The sequence below is a fragment of the Diospyros lotus genome, chromosome 9 (assembly GCF_014633365.1).
Source record: "Diospyros lotus cultivar Yz01 chromosome 9, ASM1463336v1, whole genome shotgun sequence".
In the NCBI taxonomy this organism is placed as follows: domain Eukaryota; kingdom Viridiplantae; phylum Streptophyta; class Magnoliopsida; order Ericales; family Ebenaceae; genus Diospyros; species Diospyros lotus.
The window spans coordinates 13,702,199-13,720,736 of NC_068346.1; the positions used below are offsets into that span (position 1 = coordinate 13,702,199).

The 18,538-nt window shown below is 39.7% G+C and overlaps 2 protein-coding genes across 4 annotated transcripts in view; one reads left to right on the forward strand and one right to left on the reverse strand.

Annotated features, from left to right (window-relative positions):
• LOC127809981 (uncharacterized) overlaps positions 1-12,350 on the forward strand; it is a 30,847-nt gene extending 18,497 nt beyond the window's left edge. For 2 of the 3 annotated variants that reach the window (XM_052349195.1, XM_052349194.1), the window contains one exon: positions 10,903-11,627. In XM_052349195.1, coding sequence (XP_052205155.1) covers positions 10,903-11,045 — 143 coding nt within the window. In that variant the 3' untranslated portion in view covers positions 11,046-11,627. Of the gene's footprint in view, positions 1-10,902; positions 11,628-12,119 lie in introns of those variants that run through there. The other variant, XM_052349196.1, reaches the window with a different exon arrangement.
• A 2,649-nt stretch (positions 12,351-14,999) lies between these two features.
• Positions 15,000-18,538, reverse strand: LOC127809216 (uncharacterized protein At3g61260). Its single transcript, XM_052347977.1, has 4 exons — positions 17,963-18,538; positions 16,845-17,806; positions 16,650-16,731; positions 15,000-15,392 (listed from the first exon to the last, which is right to left on the reverse strand). Exons 2-4 carry the CDS (start codon positions 17,618-17,620, stop codon positions 15,183-15,185), a joined length of 1,068 nt encoding a protein of 355 aa, XP_052203937.1. The 5' UTR covers positions 17,621-17,806; positions 17,963-18,538; the 3' UTR covers positions 15,000-15,182.

The window sequence follows — 18,538 nt, forward strand, 5'->3', positions numbered from 1 at the left end:
GGTTTATTACCTTTATTAATGATCATTCTCATCTTTGTCGGGTGTATTTACTACACGATAAATCTGAGGTTAGTTTTGTATTTATGAACTTCTACACTATGATTTACACCCAAATTCTTCATACTGATAATGGCACTGAGTACTTCAATTGTTCTTTGGACTCCTATCTTCAAGACAAAGGTATTATTCACCAGAGTTCTTGCGTTCACACCCCCCAACAAAATGGGGTTGTTGAACGGAAAAACTAACATATTCTTGAGGTAGCTTGTGCTCTACTGTTCACCTCTCACATGAAAAATAAATTTTGGGGTGATGCCATTCTGACCTCTGCATTCCTCATCAATTGAATGCCTAGTTGAGTTCTCTCATTTGCAACCCCTCTCCAAAAGTTCCAGAAGACCTTCCTTGATTCTCGACTCAGTTCATCTCTCCCACTTCGTATTTTCGGGTCCATGGTGTTTGTCCACATTCACGCCTCCCAACATAATAAGTTGGATCCTAGAGCTCTCAAATGTGTCTTCCTTGGCTACTCTTCCACTCAAAAGGGTTACAAATGTTATGACCCTCTCTCACAGAAGTTATTTGTTAGTCTGGATGTCACATTTTTTGAGCATACTCCCTACTACTCGCTTCAAGGGGAGTCCTTGAGTGAAGCTCAACCCTCAAACACCGACTTTGATGTTGTGATCTTTGAATCTACCCCATACAATACACCCTCTTCTTCTTTGTCCAACACAAAAGGAATCTTGAACTCAAGGGGAAGTGTGGGAAAACAAATAGATAGGGATACACTTGTCTACTCAAGGAGACCTAAATCAAAGCTTGATGAGACTCTCGCATCCAAAGCACCAAAAGAGTCAGAACCGGTGGTAGCTTCGACTACTCATGAGCCAAAACCCAATCCTGACCAGGTAAAAAATCTTGATGACTTACCCATTGCTCTTAGAAAACAACCTCATTCATGTACTCTCCATCCTATCTCAAAATTTGTATCTTACAATGCTCTTTTTGCCAAATGTCGTGCTTTGCCCTAAAACAACCACTCTAGGGAAAATCAATGTTTACAAGGATTACAACAATTGCTAAGATGAGTATAAGCTAAAAACAATCAATCAGCCTATTCGAGAGGGCCTTCTCTCTCCCCACGATAGTTGTTCAGATTTTTCCCACACCTTCTCTCTCCTTTCCCCTCACCTTATATACCTTCTTATCATTTCGTTGCAGCCACGTGAAGGAATATTCTACCCCTACCCAACTTTGGACTCTTCTGCCCCTTAGTCAATTTCCTTGGCTACCCTTGATTTTCCCCCCTGATTCCCCCCTCCTTTTACGCCTCTAATAGGTATGTATAACTGGGGTCCTAACACCTTGTCAGAATCTAGATTCCTAAGAATTTTCAAGAAGCCTTGGAGATTCCAAAATGGAGAGAAGTAGTGATGGAAGAAATAAGGGCATTAGAAAAAAATGGAACTTGGGAGGTGATGACTTTGCCAAGGGGGAAGAAATCAGTGGGCTATAAGTGGGTGTTCACGGTGAAGTACAAGGTGGATGGCATAGTAGAACGGTACAAAGCCCGCCTAGTTACAAAGGGGTTCACTCAGACATACGGTATTGACTACACCGAGACATTTGTACCAGTAGCAAAACTGAATACTATACGGGTTCTCTTGTCCTTGGCAGCAAACCTGGACTAGCCACTCCATCAGTTTGACATAAAAAATGCTTTTCTGAATGGTGAACTAGAGGAAGAAGTGTTCATGACGCTACCACCAGGATTTTACAAGGAGAGAAAAGAAACCAAAATATGTAAGTTGAAGAAATCCTTGTATGGACTCAAACAATCATCGAGAGTTTGGTTTGATAGATTTGTGAAGGTGATAAAGAATCAAAGATACCAACAAGGACAGTCAAATCACACTATGTTCTTCAAACAATCCAATGATGGAAGGAAGACCATCATGATCGTGTGCGTCGACGACATCATTCCCACTGGAGATGACACAAGAGAGGTGGAAAGGTTGAAGAAGGTCTTAGCCACAAAGTTTGAGGAAAAAAACCTAGGTCAAATGCGATACTTTCTGGGAATGGAAGTTGCTAGATCAAGGAAGGGAATTAGTGTCTCCTAGAGAAAGTATATACTTGACCTTTTGACTGAGACTGGCAAGCCAAGTGATACTCCGATCGAGGCAGGAAAAAGAACGGAAGACGTTGGAAAGCCTGTGGATAGAGAAAGATATCAGAGACTAGTTGGTAGATTGATCTACCTATCTCACACTAGACCTGACATTGTTTTTGCTGTAAGTGTGGTCAGTCAGCACATGCATTCACCAAAGGAGAGTCACCTAGAAGCGATATATAAGATTCTCAGATATCTTAAAGGCTCTCCAGGGTGAGGTCTATTCTTTAAGAAGGGAGACAGTAAGAAGATAGAGATCTATACAAATATAGATTAGGCAGGATCGATAGAAGACAAAAGGTCTACTATCGGCTATTGTACCTATGTTTGGGAAAATCTAGTAACATGGAGGAGTAAGAAGCAGAGTGTGGTAGCCAGAAGTAGTTGCGAAGCTGAATTCAGAGCTGTTGCACAAGGGATGTGTGAAGGGCTATGGTTACCAAAGCTTTTGGAGGAACTACATATCATAGTAGAGTTCCCCATCAAACTCTACTGTGGCAACAAAGTTGCTATCAGTATTTCCCATCTGTTCAGCACGACAGGACTAAACATATAGAAGTTGACAGACATTTTATAAAGGAGAAAATTGAGAAAGGGACAATCTGCATGACCTATATCCCTACAAGAGAACAATTAGAAGATATATTCACTAAGGGATTACAGAGGTCCAGTTTTGAAGAGTTTATCTGCAAGTTGGACATGATCCACATCTATGATCCAACTTGAGGGGGAGTGTCAAAATCTCGAATGATTTGAAGGGAATTTGGAGGAGATTGAGGCCATAATGAGATCCGATATTTAGGCTGATTATTTGGGTTGACTTTTATGGTTTCCATATTTTTTCGGTTCTCTTTGTACATGTTAAATAGGGATCGAGTATGTAAAGAATATAGTACAATTGAATAAAAGATTGATTCAACATCCATATTCTCATCGTCTTCAGAGTCTTTTCCTACCTTGAAGCAAGCTTATTCCTTTGTTCATCAAGAAGAGAGTAGAAGGAGTGTTATGCTCTAGCCTGCTGCAACAAACAAATCAGCCATGATGGTGAAAGCATCACTTGATAGAACCCCTACCAGCCATGGAAGTATCAATAAGAATCAGCTAAGATGTGAATATTGTGGAAAACCTAGCCATACAAAGGAGACTTGTTGATCTTTACATGGTAGACCTACTAAGGGAAAAGATAAAAGGCAGGAGGGACGTCATCAAGGTCATCTGTCAAAAGCTGTCCAAACTGATGGGGGACCACAACAAAAACCTGAAAAAGACCAAAACCTGAAAAGGCTAGTTTCTCAAGGCAAGAACTAGTTTTCATACAGCAGTTGATGAATAAGATGAAGATGGACTCAAATAGCCCTTCTACATCACACTATGCTCAAGTAGGTACAGTTGGTAGTGCTCCTACTCAAGCTACTGTTATGTAATACCCCGAGGGCCCAGAGAAGTTAGAATATATCGAGGATAGTGTAAGAAAGGAAACAACACCAGCTGGATACCTTTTGGGCTGAATGTTGGCAAAGAATTCCCAAGTTAAGCGTGCTTGACCTGGGGTAATCCAGGGATGGGTGACCCCCCTGGGAAGTTCGTGTAGGCCCATTAGGGTAAGTTGTTCCGGTTCTTCCTATCGCTCGAGCGGGATGTTACAAATGGTATCAGAGCCGACCCTTGGCGAAGGCGGTCCGATGAGGGCGGGGAGTGGCGCCGGGGCTTGAGGGCCTGTACAAGGAGCGGCTTCTGGCAGGCTTCTAGGATGGCAGCCCCCAAGGGGAGAAGGTCTGGGACCAGTTGTAAGGTCGCATGACGAGGACGTCATGTGCTTAAGGGGGGGAGAATGTAATACCCCGAGGGCCCAGAGAAGTTAGAATATATCGAGGATAGTGTAAGAAAGGAAACAACACCAGCTGGATACCTTTTGGGCTGAATGTTGGCAAAGAATTCCCAAGTTAAGCGTGCTTGACCTGGGGTAATCCAGGGATGGGTGACCCCCCTGGGAAGTTCGTGTAGGCCCATTAGGGTAAGTTGTTCCGGTTCTTCCTATCGCTCGAGCGGGATGTTACATGTTACAACATTCTATTCCTCAAATTCTGTAAAACAACCAACTTGGATCATAGATTCTAGGGCTTCAGCCCACATGATTGGTTTATCTAATTCTTACTTGACCTACACCCCATGTTCCGACAAGGAAAAGGTTAGAATTACAGATGGTACTCTCTCTCCTATTTCTAGAAAAGGGGCTATTAATTGCAACAAAAACCTCAACCTGTCATATGTTCTTCATGTTCCTAATTTTGCAAATAACTTGTTATCTGTAAGTTCTATCACAAGTTCCCTAAACTGTAAAATTACCTTTTTCCCTACCCATTGTGTTTTCCAGGAGGTGAGCACAGGGAAAACGATTGGTTCTGGTAGGCTGGTTGATGGCTTGTACTTGTTGGACAGTTGGACAATAAATCATCCTCTCGGCTTGAAGATCAAGCCCTAAAGGTTAACCGACTAACCTCAGCTAAGAAGGAACTAATGCAATGGCATCAAAGATTAGGTCATAAGATTATTCCTAGTATGAGTAAACAATGTAGTAATACCAGTATATTTGTGAAGCTTGTGAGTTTGGTAAACACACAAGAAGTGCTTACCCTACACTTAATAAAAGGAGTCCTAAGCCTTTCATGATTGTCCATTTAGATGTTTGAGGACCTAGTAAGGTTAAAACACTTGTTGGATATAGGTGGTTCATTACCTTTATAGATTGTTTTAGTCGAACAACTTGGGTTTATCTTATGACACATAAAAGTGAGGCTGGTCATTATTTCAAGTCATTTCACAAGATGGTAACTACTCAGTTCAATACAAAAATCCAAGTTCTCAGAAGCAATAATGGCTTAGAATATAAGGATATTGCTTTCCAAGACTACCTTCGAGATCAAGGAATCATACACTAAACCAACTGTGTTGATACCCCTACCCAGAATGGTGTAACAAAAAGGAAAAATAAATATCTTTTGGAGGTTGTCAGGTCTATGCTCTTTACTATGCACGCTCCCAAAGTTTACTAGGGTGATGCAATTCTTACTATTGCCTATTTAATCAATAGGATACCACTTACAACTCTCAATTTCAAAACACCTTTGCAACTTCTAATAGGAGTTTCTTCCTATACTATCCCTCCCAAGGTGTTTGGCTACACTTGCTATGTACAAAACCGCTTTCCTATAATCAACAAATTAGACCCTTGAGTTCTCAAATGTATATTCATTGGGTATTTTGCTACACAGAAAGACTACAAGTGCTACCATTCACCTACCCGAAAGTTCTTTGTCAGTATGGATGTCACATTAGAGAGGATGAGAGTTATTGTTAGTCCAACCTCTCACCTCTTCAGGGGGGGAACATCAATCTCAAGGTACAGGAAGAGGTGTCCGTGTAGTGGATTGATACGACTGTTGATTTGAGGGCATAAGGTGGAGAAACTACTGATGATTTGAGGGCAAAATAAGGAGAGGTTGCTGATGGTTTTTATAATTCAACTAATCTTGATAAACCCTGGCAAGAGGAAGATCCAGAAAATGTTGATCAACAACAGGGACCAAACGGACCTAGGAATGGGGAGTGTTTGACTTATTTCTAGAGGAAACAAGCCCATTAACAAAGTCTACCTAGCCAAGAAGATTCCCAGGACCTCACTAATCTAGGTAAACACTCCACTGAATCTGAACAATTTCTAATTTCCACTCAATTTCTAGCAACTAACCCTAATCTTGCTAATCTTTGATCCTACAATTTCTTAAGCTAAACCTGTTTCTAACTCTTCATTTAAACTCTCTGATTTGTACCTTCCTATAGCTATCAGAAAAGGAGTTAGGAGCTGTACACAACATCCTATCTCCAAATCTGTTACTTATGATTTAGTTTGCCACCTATAAGAATTTTCTATCCTCTTTAGAATTTGTAACAGTACCCATAGATTGGAAGCATGCTATCAGTAAACCATGTTAAAAATATGCTATGGAAGAGGAAATGAGAGCCCTAATGAAGAATAATACGTGGGAAATCACTGAATTTCCACCTGATAAGAAATCAGTTGATTGTAAGTGGATTTTCACTATTAAGTACAAGGCAGATGGAACAATTGAAAGATACAAGGTAAGACTGGTGGCTAAAGGGTTCACTCAAACCTATGGAGTGGGTTAGGAAGAAACTTTTGCTAGGTAGCAAAAATGAACATAGCGCGAATTCTTCTATCATGTGCAACTATTCTAGACTGGGACTTACATTAGTTGGATGTAAAGAATACATTTCTACATGGAGAGCTAGAAGAAGAGGTATACATGGAAATCCCACTAGGTTTGAACAATTCAGAGAAGCAAGGGAGAGTTTGCAAGTTACAAAAGGCGCTATATGATCTTAAGCAATCTCCCAATGCTTGGTTTGATAAGTTTAGCAGGGTTGTTATAAGACTTAGCTACCAGCAAAATAATGCTAATCACACCATGTTCTTTTAAAAGAAAGGAACACAAGCTAACTATTCTTATTGTATATGTTGATGACATAGTAGTGATAGGGAATGACCATGAAGGAATACGCCAATTGAAGGAATACTTGGGGGAAGAACTTGAGATCAAGGATCTTAGGCAACAAGGTACTTCTTGGGAATTGAAGTAGCCAGATCAAATAAGAGCATCTTTATTTCCTAAAGAAAATATGTTTTAGATTTATTAACTGAAACATATATGGTAGGATGTAAGCCTACAAATTCACCCATTGAAGTAAATCACAGACTTAAAGTTGATGAAGGAGAGAAGGCTAACAAGAGTAGGTATCAAAGACTGGTCGAGAAACTAATATACTTGTCACATACAAGGCTAAATATTGTGTATGCAGTAGGAGTTGTAAGCCAATTCCTGCAAAATCCTAAGTTAATTCATATGAAGGCTGTCTACAGGATTTTAAGGTATCTGAAAACAGCTCTTGGGAAGGGTTTACTGTTTTCTAACCATATCCATCTAAATGTAGAGGGATACACGGATGCAGGCTAGATCCCTAGATGATAGAAGATCAATCTCAGGTTAATGCACCTTTGTTGGAGGTAATCTAATCATATGGAGGAATAAGAAACAATTAGTTGTGGCTAGGTCAAGTGCTGAAGCAGAGTATAGGGCAATGGCTCTAGGCGTATGTGAATTATTATGGGTGAATAAGGTTATGACAGAATTAGGATTGCCTAAAAGGGAGCCGCTCTTACTATATAGTGACAACAAAGCTACAACCAACATTGCTAACAATCCTATTCAATATGATAGGACTAAATACATTGAGATTGATAGACACTTCATAAAGGAGAAATTGGTCAATGGACAACTGTGCATCCCATTTGTTCAGTCAAGGCATCAGCTAGTAGATACTTTCACCAAGGATTTACACAAGAAGGACTTTATGACTACAACATCCAAGATGGGTTTGGAGGATATCCATACATCATCTTGGGGGGGAATGTTGGAATCTCAGGTAAATATATGGTTATTATGGAAAGGTTGACATTTGTGGTGCAAGACTGTAAATGGCAGATTCTATGGAGTCAATCAAGAAAGACAACAAAGCAATCAAATCTAATGAATCGTGAATATATATGAGTTGTAATTAGGATTATTCTTGTATATTCTTTCCTTTTGTATACTTTCCTTATGTATTCTTTCCTTTTGTTTAAGATTCCTAAATTATAAATTATGAGGTTATAAATAGAGAATAATCCAAAGGGGCAAGGTGTCTTTGCCTACAAATTCAAAACCTAGTTGCTGCTATTTTTACAACTTTCTTCCATCTTTCTCAAAAGTGACATCCAATTTATTGAAGTCAAAGCTGATTAGACTGACTGTTTTCATCCAATTCACTCCTAAAACTATATAACCACCACCAAGTTTCAGTAACCTCAAATCAGTTGCAAATCTCTCCCCATGCATTTCCCACTAAAAGTCAATACAAGAGAATTTGCTGATCACCTTGCTGTCATTGTCCACAGTCACTGATAATGGTTTGAGTGCTAGTAAGCCTGCAACCTAGTTTCTTGGCTATATTCTTGTCCAAGAAACTATTTGTACTTCCACTGTCAATCAACACCATCAATTTATGGTTGGGTACCTTCCCTTCCACTTTAATAATCTTGCTGTTAGCTAAGCCCCTTAAAGCATGCAGTGATATTTCTCCATTATCTGCTTCTTCAATCTCACTTTCAACTGCTGGAATTTCCTTCATATCCTCTGTTTCATCTTCTCCTTCCAACAATAGCAATTGTCTCTTGCATCGGTGTCCCGGTATATATTTATCTCCACATCTAAAACATAACCCGGCTTGCCTACATTGCTCCACAATGCCAAACTTTCCTCCTGTAGGCTGATTTGAGACAGCAATTGGTTGAACTGTTAAATTTCTGAAATTCTGACTGTTCTTGGCTGCTTCTATATTAAATCCACGATTTCCTTGTTGACTGACATTTGAACTTGTTCCTCTTGTATGCATTCTCTGCTTCTTCATCAAAGCTTCTACTGTAAGCTCCTGTAATCTCACACTTTTAGCTGCCTGTTTAACTGTCTCTGGCTGTTTCATCTTAACTGTAGGGCTCAATTCCTCACTCAAGCCACTAATGACACTTGAGACAAAATACACCCCAGTTAGGAAGGGATTCAAGTTAAGCATCAAGGATTTAAGCCCCTCAAAGCCTGAGCAGAGTTCTCCTGCCTCAATTTATTAAATTCCTCCACGACATCAGTCATGTTTTTATCACCAAATCTCTCGCAGAAATCCTCCACAAATTCTGTTCACTGACAATTATCTCTTAACCAGATCCATCCTTGGAACCAAGCATCCACCATATCATTCAAATAAGCATAGGCTAAGGTAACTCTCTGCTGATCCAGTATATTATACAGAGTAAAAAGTTTTTGACATCACCTAACCCACCACCTAGGGTTTCGGCAGTCAAACAGTGGAATTTCTAACTTAGGCAATGGAAAGTAAGGCTGATTAGATGCAGCTAGTACCTCCTGCCTCTTTTCAACTTCCCTTTCAACCACATTCTCTCCGACTATAGCAGGTTCAATTTCAAATTCAGAAGAACCAGTTGTTTTATGAACTACTTCATCTCCTTGAAGGATTGGATCTGATCTTTCCTTAGGAGGAAACTAGGAAGACTTACCTGAGGCAATTTAGAGAACATTAACATAAATCCATCCAGCCTTCTTACTAAACCTTCCATAGACGTTTCAAACTTCCTATCCAATGAGAGGATTGCATCGTGATTTCTGCTGGATCCAGCTTCCAGAGAGTCAACACGAGCCTGAAGATCGGAAACAGTTGCATTCACCTGCTGCAACTGAGCTTCGAACTGCTTCGTGCGTGTTCCATCAGTCATGGCGGAATTGCACAAGAAACTGAATTCAATGGCCTAGGAGTGGCTCTGATACCAAAATGTTAGATCCTCAGATCTGACAAGGTCAATTCCCTGCTAATTGAGAGAATTAGGGCAGAATTTAGGGAGAAATGAGAATGAGATTCAGAGAAAGAGAGGGAAACAAAAGTAGGCAAGAGAGAGAGCAAAGTCGAGAGAGAGAAACAGAGAATTTCTGAAAATATGCTTTTTGATCCCTTGCATTCAGCTAGATTAAGTTTTTATACTAATCTAGGCAGTTTAATTTGGTGCCAACAAGGCTGCCAATACAAGGTTCAAAGTACAACTGAGCAGCTAGCTACAGTACAACTGCTGTAAAAGGCATTTTATTCAGATGCACTTCCTACAATGCAAGAATTGGTATTTGTAGAAAAATAATGTCAATGCAAAAACTTGAGCACCTTGTATGTTGCCAATATGATAAATAACTGAAATGGAACTCATAGATACATTTGCTTGAACCACATAACATATTTACTGTTAATAGTCGCTGCAACATCTCCAATACCTAGTAATGTTTCTGATTCAGCTATATTGCGATCTGATCTATAGATCTTACTTCTTTGAAATAATTCTGTGTCAACTCGCTGATTGACTTGTATTTTCTTGATATAATGCCTAAATGGTGTTGTTGCATAAGGTGCATAGACAACACAACATGAAAAGCCGGACTTTAAACTATTTTGTTCTCCCAATAGAACCAACTTAAATTTAATTAGTAAGAGAATTGAAATATGAATCCAAAAATGGATGTCAAACATATACTAAGGACAAGCTGAACTTGTGGTATTGCATTGTCAATTCATCCGCGTACTATGTGACCCTTATTTTACTGATTCTTCTAAATTCAGGAAAATGCTTTCAAAAAAACTTGTGGTGTAAGTTCAGACTTCATTTATCGTGTTATCCTTGACATGTTATGGGTGTTACAACTTGAGCTTCAAGAAATGGCTACACATGCAATAAAAGCAAACAGTAATAAAATTCTTATGGAACTACTTATGCTAGTTGAGCTTCAATCTTGTTGAAACTATTATAGTTTATTGTGGTTCTCTCTCTCTCTCTCTCTATATATATATATATATATATGTATGCATATATATACATATATACATACACTTTAAGGAAGGTTAAATCATCTGATTTTTCAATTTCAAGTAGGATTCTGTTTAGGAAGTCCCCCAACAGATCTATCTCCTGCTATCAACTTCCATGCTTTTTCCAATTTCTTTTGTTGTAAAAGTGGACTGTCTTGTCTCATGCAACATCTTCAATGGCTATGTAGTGATGTACCTGCAGACCAATCCTGGCGGTATCACAATATTTGGATGGACAGTTGACCGAGGTCTTATCAGTACAATCTTCTTCATTGAGCTCTCATTAGTACTCTTTCTACTTGGGAAGACCATAGTCATTGCTTCGGAGTGATATACCATACTCTCATCTCTGCTGCAGCGCATTTGTATCAGATCAGGTCACAAGGCGATCTTATAGCTTCTTCCATGTAATTGTTCGTGATTTGGGTGAACACTTAGCAAGATCATTGCTAGGCAAGAGGCAATTAGGCAAATCCCTGCATTACCAAATTACTTCACAAACAACCATGGGAGCAGATAGCCATCTTTGATAATGAAAAGCCTGCTCAAGTCCAAGTAATGATTGTGAAAACAAGTAGCTGATCACTTGGGTCACTGTTTCCTGTTTGGTAACTTCCCGCGAGAAAAGAGGCATGTGCCAAAAGTGCACATACCCCCTCCATCCACATTTCACACACAAACGTGTAGATAGAGAGTAGAAGGCTGTTACAAGCTCGAGGATGGGTTGACCTATCGAGCACAATTCATATGTTGTATTATATTTCTATCTTTGCCACACGAAATGCATTAAGATATTTACCGAAAAAAACGAAAAGAAATGCATCAAGGAACTCTCTCTCTCACACAGAGTAGTCCTACCTTCTCTTGAGATGGTAGCTGTAAATAATCTTACTACAGGAATTGTTCATCCTCTTTGTTCTCTCTTGATAATCCTCTGCAACCACACTCCTCACTCACCACACAGATTTACTATGGATAGTACATGCCACCAAGATATGTCTAGGCATAAATATAAATTACTTTTGATTGATATCATTTTGTCCTCTTTTTGTGTTTGGTTTCTTGAGAGATCAGCTGTGGTCAATCGTATGACTGAACTGTTTCACTGCAACATTTCTGCTTTTCTGTTCTTCTATGTTTTCATTTTGTAGATGTGACAAGTACCATAGTCTTCTATGGTCATGTTAGGGAGATGGAAGTCAAGTGAAAGTAAGACCACCTCTCTTTGGCTTTATATGAAGATGATTTGGCTTGTATTTTAACCTAATATCAACTGAGCTGGCTGTTCTAAAATCAATGAAGTGTTTTGGTTATTTGAAATGTTGCCTTTTTATCCAGAATCCTGCCTTTTTAGGTTCTGTTTTTAGTGAAATACATGTAAACATTTTGTAGTTCTATTTTGCAGATGCATTACTAACATGAATGAGGGCAATGTTTATCTTAAGTTTGCAAGAGATGTCCAGACCAAGGCAGCAGCAATATGAAAAACCCACCCTCCAGCTACAACGCCTTTTTTAGATGAAAAGTTTATTCTCATAACATACATACATACGTATATAGATATAGATATAGATATATATAAACTTCTATTGATTATTCCATGAAAGAAAAAAACTAATATTTGTTTAACCTAAATGGCCAATAAATAACATTAGCCTTTCATCGGTCTCTCAATTTTTCTTTAGTTTAAAGCAATGATATATCAACATAGTTAATATTCACTTCTAAATGATTATACTACATTAGTTTCATTCTGATGGTTATTCAAAGTAAGATTTGGCATTGGAAAGTGGATGCGGACAATTTGATGGTTTACCACCCTTGTGGAAGTATACAACCTTATGATAATCAGTTAGAAAAATTGCACAAAATATGCCCCTTGGAAGGATCTGTTAGGAACCTAGGGGTATAAGGGACAAATGGGGCTATAACTAACAAAGGGTTGTGTTGTAAGCAGTTAGGGGGTTAGGAGTTAGCTGAATGATTGTTAGGGAGTTAGGAGAAAGCCTATAAGAAGGCTTGTGTAATAGCTGAAGGGATTATCGAATAATACATGAATGTTTTCCATATTCGCTCTCTCGAGTCTATCTTTCTCCAATTCTCCATACATCTCTCTTTATTCTTTTCTCTCTCTCTCGTTCTCCCTCTTTCTGTTATGTTTCCCTCCCTATTCTATTCTTCTTCTTCTTCTAAATTCCTATTCAAACCCTAAAAAACCCTAGGATCTTAACAAATGGTATCAAAGCCAGTGTTCTTGGCAGCTGGCAAGGTGGGTCAAGTACGCAAGTCCGATGGAAGCAACACGGCCAGACTAAGGGTACGAGGCTAAGTATGGAAGTCCGACGATGGATTTTGGTTGCAATTGAATTCCAACACTCTTGGGGGTTAGTGCGTCCAACGATTTTGGGTCGGAATTGGAGTAGGAGTTCAATAGAAATTGGAAGGCGAATTTCGGTTGGGAGTCAGGCGGTCAGTGAAGGTTCAAGATTCAGTCTTGATTGAATCTTAAGACCGATGCTTCTTGTCTGAGAAGTTCGGCCATTTCTGAAGCAAAGTCCGACTTGGGTTGGAATTGAACGCGAAATTGGAACACAAATTTCCACAAGTGGAGCTGAACTCAAGCCAACAGTGGCGGGCGGAAGCCATTGCGGTGTTGGGCTTCTTGGAATTTGTGGCAATCGAAAATTGAAGGACAATGGTCAGTGATTGGGTGGTCGATGTTGGGTTTCTTGAACCAATAGTGATCAGAAATTGAAGGCGAATTCAAGCGATCAAGAATTGAAGCTGGAGCAGACCCAGATTGCGACCAATTCCATTGCGGACAATTGGCCGACTTGGGAGGCTAGCAACGACTCTCGGTCAAGTCCAGGAATCTTGAAGCCGCAAAGAACCGCATGCTGAGCAGGAGGTAATCTCTGGGAAGCGAAGTAGGAGGTACTCTCGCAGCCTGGAATTTCGTTAATTCTCAGTTCAGATTGGGGATTCAAGAAGCAATTTCCGACGAATTCAATACGGAACTGTTCAATGCGAGTGACAGGTTGCTGTTTCAGAAGCAAATTTTCAAGGATGAGGATTGGGGAGATGGAGAAAGGATTCAAGGGCAAAGGTGATATTCTTAGTCAAAAATTAGATGCATTAATGATGTTGATTTCATTAAAATTTCATATCCCTTTACCAAAGGAATTTTTTTCAAGATCTACAGTGAAAATGAACTACTTGCAAAGGATTGGATAGGAATCGAGAGTTGCAATGAAGAATTCAATACTTTTAATTTGCAGCAAAAAGTTGATAAATCAGCTGAAGAGAATCAAGCAAGTCCAAATGCCAAGGAAGGAATGGTATATACTGGAGACAACAATGTGACACCCTTAAAAGAGGTAAGTGTGGTAGAAGAACCTGCGATTGATGCCAGAAATTTAGAAGCCGAAAAGGTAGCGAAGTCAGATTTTGAAGATGTTAAATATGTCGCTCTTCAAGCAACAGGACTAGAAAACATTGATTCCTTAGAAAAAGTAAATGCGACACCAATGACGGAGAAGTTTGCTGAAGAAGAACTATTGGTGAATGATAGCAAGCAAAAAAAAGCTACGGATGAGCAAAGGAAACAATTGAAGCAAGTCTACACTGCTCAATTGTTGCATCTGGGGGAAATTACTAATATTGTGGTAGTGGAACTAGTCTTAGTAGAGGTTAAGGAAATTACTGGAACTAACAAATCAAGAGAAGAAGAGATACTTTGCATGGAGATCTTAGATGTATACATTTTATGTTTGCAGAAAAAAAACAAAAGAAAAAGAAGGTCAGAGGGAGGAGGAAAAGGTTAAAGAGGAAAAAGAAAGAAAAAAAAATGAAACAACTAGTGAAAGCTGGGATTGGATGACAAACAGGGCAAGTCAATGTGAGTTCTTGAGGACAAGAACTCTCTGAAGGGGTGGGGATTGTTAGGAACCTTGGGGTATAAGGGACAAATGGTGCTATAACTAACAAAGGGTTGTGTTGTAAGCAGTTAGGGGGTTAGGAGTTAGTTGAATGATTGTTAGGGAGTTAGGAGAGAGCCTATAAGAAGGCTTGTGTAATAGCTGAAAGGATTATCGAATAATACATGAATGTTTTCCATATTCGCTCTCTCGAGTCTATCTTTCTCCAATTCTCCATACATCTCTCTCTATTTTTTTCTCTCTCTCGTTCTCCCTCTTTCTGTTCTGTTTCCCTCCTCATTCTGTTCTTCTTCTTCTTCTAAATTCTTATTCAAACCCTAGAGTCTTAACAGGATCTTAACCAAAACTTTAATCATCACACATTAAGTTTATTTAGGATGGAGAATTCAGAATTCACTGGAGGAACTATAGCCCCAGGATTGCAACATCAACAATTAAACACTTGCCATGTGAATCCACATGCAGAGGTCCAACAAATAAACAAGAATTACCATAAAATATATATGTGGGGTCAAACTAACTACAAGTAGCTACCAGCAGAAAGAAGGGAGCTTGAAAGAGAAGGAAGATGGCAGATGACCGGTTCTCCTTATATAATCTGCACGCTCTGATGTCCTAACAGCCTTATCATTTAGTTTCGCTTCTGCATTTGCACGTTTCTCTTCCGCTATTCTCCTCGTCGCAACAAGTTTGTTCTCTAACTTCTCTTGTGCTCGAGCTTTAAATCTCTCAGCCTTGACCTGTAAGGATACTCAGAGATTAGGCCATTGAAGAACAACACACAAGCTTCGATTATAAGAATTTTAGCTGATTAGTCCTTTTTACCTATAGTTTTATGTCTACACTAATATCAGATATTACGACATTGAGGCTGTTTGGCTTACCCTTTTTTTTAAGGGCTTATAAGCCTTTTTACTTTTAAATTGTGTAAAGCTTAAAAATTTGATAATATTTAAGTTGATAACGTATTTGAATAAATATACTTAAGTTATCAGTTAATAGTTATGTGTTTAATTTAAAAAAATTGATAAGTTATTAAAGTTGTCAAAAAGACAAAAATAAATATATTGTTGAATAATATAAATAAAATTTATAAAAATATTAATATTTAATAAAAATAAATTATAAATTAATGTTTAACTGATAAAATTATTACAATTACGTATCTATAAATTATACATAATTATTAAAAAATATATTAATATAATATATATTACATATATATGCATATATATATACAAAGAGGCAACCAATGGAGGAGGAAGCGGTGGATGATGTAGGTGGCGCAAGCAGTGGACGACAACGACGGACATGGAAGAGGCGACGATGGTTGATGGGGATGAGTCTGAAGGCGACAGCCCACGAGGTTAGGGAAGGGTATGGAGGCGGCAGTTGATGGCAAGGAGGAGTTGAAGGAGACGAGGAACTTGTGCAAGAGCAAATTTGTCATTTATTTTATCAATGCAAAAAATTCTAAAGAGCTTATTTGGAAAAGCACGCGCGCGCGCGCGCGGGGGGGGGGGGGGGGGGGGGGGGGGGGGGCAACATGGTTAAGATAGCTTATCGTTTAGCTCTTAAATGTGGTCAAATGTGTTAAAAAAATAAGTTATATAGCTTATAAGCTAATTCAGTAGCTTATAAGTGGTCAAACTGGTAAGCCAAATACGTTGACTGACTACAAAAGCTTACTACTTATCCTCCCAAAACCCCTCGGTGAACCAAGCTCATGCATTAAGTAGATCCATTCATCTGTGAAAGGGATCTAAACCTGATGCATGTTCTGTGGGGCTGATCAATAAGTAGATGTTACCCTCTACAAACATATATATCACATAGCAAGCTCAAATGGCTCTTAGTTTTAGCCATTGTACTTTGAAGTTGCAGCCACAGACTGTACAAACACGTATATGTTAATATAATGTGCATTATCTTGTCTTGTGTGGCTGTTTCTATGTACATAATAAATATATTACCAATTGCTGAAGAATTTCAAGTACCTCAATTCTCTTCATTTCCATTTCAGCTTTCCTCTTCTCGTGATTTTCCCATGCTTGTATCTTCACCTCTTCACGCCTATACCTGCAGATAAACAATACAATCATTTCAGATCGCCTCTTTTCTCAGGAAATTAATGAATCATTCAAACTAACAACAGACATGTCTATGGTGTAGCTTTGATCAATGTGCATCACCTTGCCATGTACTTGGTACGTTCAGCCTCATCCCAAGCCATTGCTCGGGTTTCTAGAGGATTGAGCTTCTTAGCTTGATCCGAATAGTTGCTCTCGGCTACCTTGCCAGAGCCAGATTCTTCCAAGTCGCGGTTGCTGACTCTATTGGCGCCACCTCTGCTTTCTGGCAATGCCCGATAATTCTCTAGGCCCTGCACCCTCTGTTGCCCCCTCACCGGGGTCGAGGACCCCGAAGAAATCGGGCTCCTAGCCGCCGGCGTCGTGGCTCTAATTGGAGTTGCCGTTCTTGATGGCTCCTGGCTAGCAATTGGGGTCATCTCCGTTCCCATATCCCTCACGGAAATTGATCGAACAGCTGATGTGCAATTCTGTGAGGGCTTATTGATCCGCCAAACGGACTCCTCACAGTCCACATTCTTCGTCTGCACTTCATACTGGATCACCGAATTCGCACCATTTTCCTCGGCTTCTTGTTCATACTCGCCGCTCGAACAGTCATCCTCCTTTGCAACCGGAGCTATCAATCTCCGGTCATCGGCATTCGAATTCCGGGGCTTGGTTTTGGACTGATTCTTCTCTCCCCCTCTGGACAAGTTCACCAGCCACTTCTGTGCATCGTCCCACTTGGATGGCGTCGGTTTGCCTAAGGCCGTTCGATGGTGAGGAGTTCGATTTAGCCCGTTTCCTCTCTGGAACTCAAAATTAATGGCGTTGCTAGTTGCAATATCCTGAGCTGGTCCATGGCTCAAACACCCCTTATCCTCAATGGATCTCATTTTCACTCCTCTCTGATGCTAAACTCAGTGTTATATATGAAAAATGCAATGCCCACAAGGTGTTAGACGCAAATCCCAAGATAGAAAATAGGACCCGGATCTTGAATTGAAATGGGAGCAGAGCGGTGACAGATCTGGCAAATGGAAAGCTATCATGGGTTTATGCCCACTGCAACGCTTCCTTTTCTGCAAAAACCAATTTACTACACACTGTGAAGAGGACTAAGAAGAAGAAGTAGTAATGATGATGATGAAGGGAAACAGAAAAAAACAAAAAGTACAAGAAGCCATAATGCTGAATCGGGATTGTGGTGAATTCCATGGATCTACTCACTCACTCACCATAAAGAGAAAAGCTGCAGCCTGGCTTTCCGAGTGACCGCCACCTCCATTGCCATGTTTGTTGAGTGAAACAAAAATCAATGGACCAACCAATTCAAGCCACCAAGGGAAGGAAGAACAATGAATGATTGGCCAAAGCTAACGAAAAACAAGTAGCTCCACCCGGAAACTCGGCATCTTCAGGGTTAGGAACACCTTGTCAAGAAATAGCAAATGGCGATCGAGAATGGCAAAAGGGAAGAGCCGAGAAACCACTCTCTTTTTGAACGTTGGAAATGGCAAGAGTTTAGAGCTTAAAATGGGGAGACTTGGGTAGAAGGAAAGGGAAGTAGGCTGGCCGGCTGGCTACTTCTTTCATTTAATTTACAGTGGATTCTTGGGAAGCGTTTGTGTGTGTAAATATACAAATATATATATATATATATGTGGTACTGCACTGGCCCTGCTCCCCATGAATGTGATCTATATACAATTTGCTAATATTATAATATATATGCAGCAACGTAGATATACTCTCATCTCTCCTCTCTCATCTCATGGTCATGGATTGATTACTTTACTTGTAGCCAGATCTGC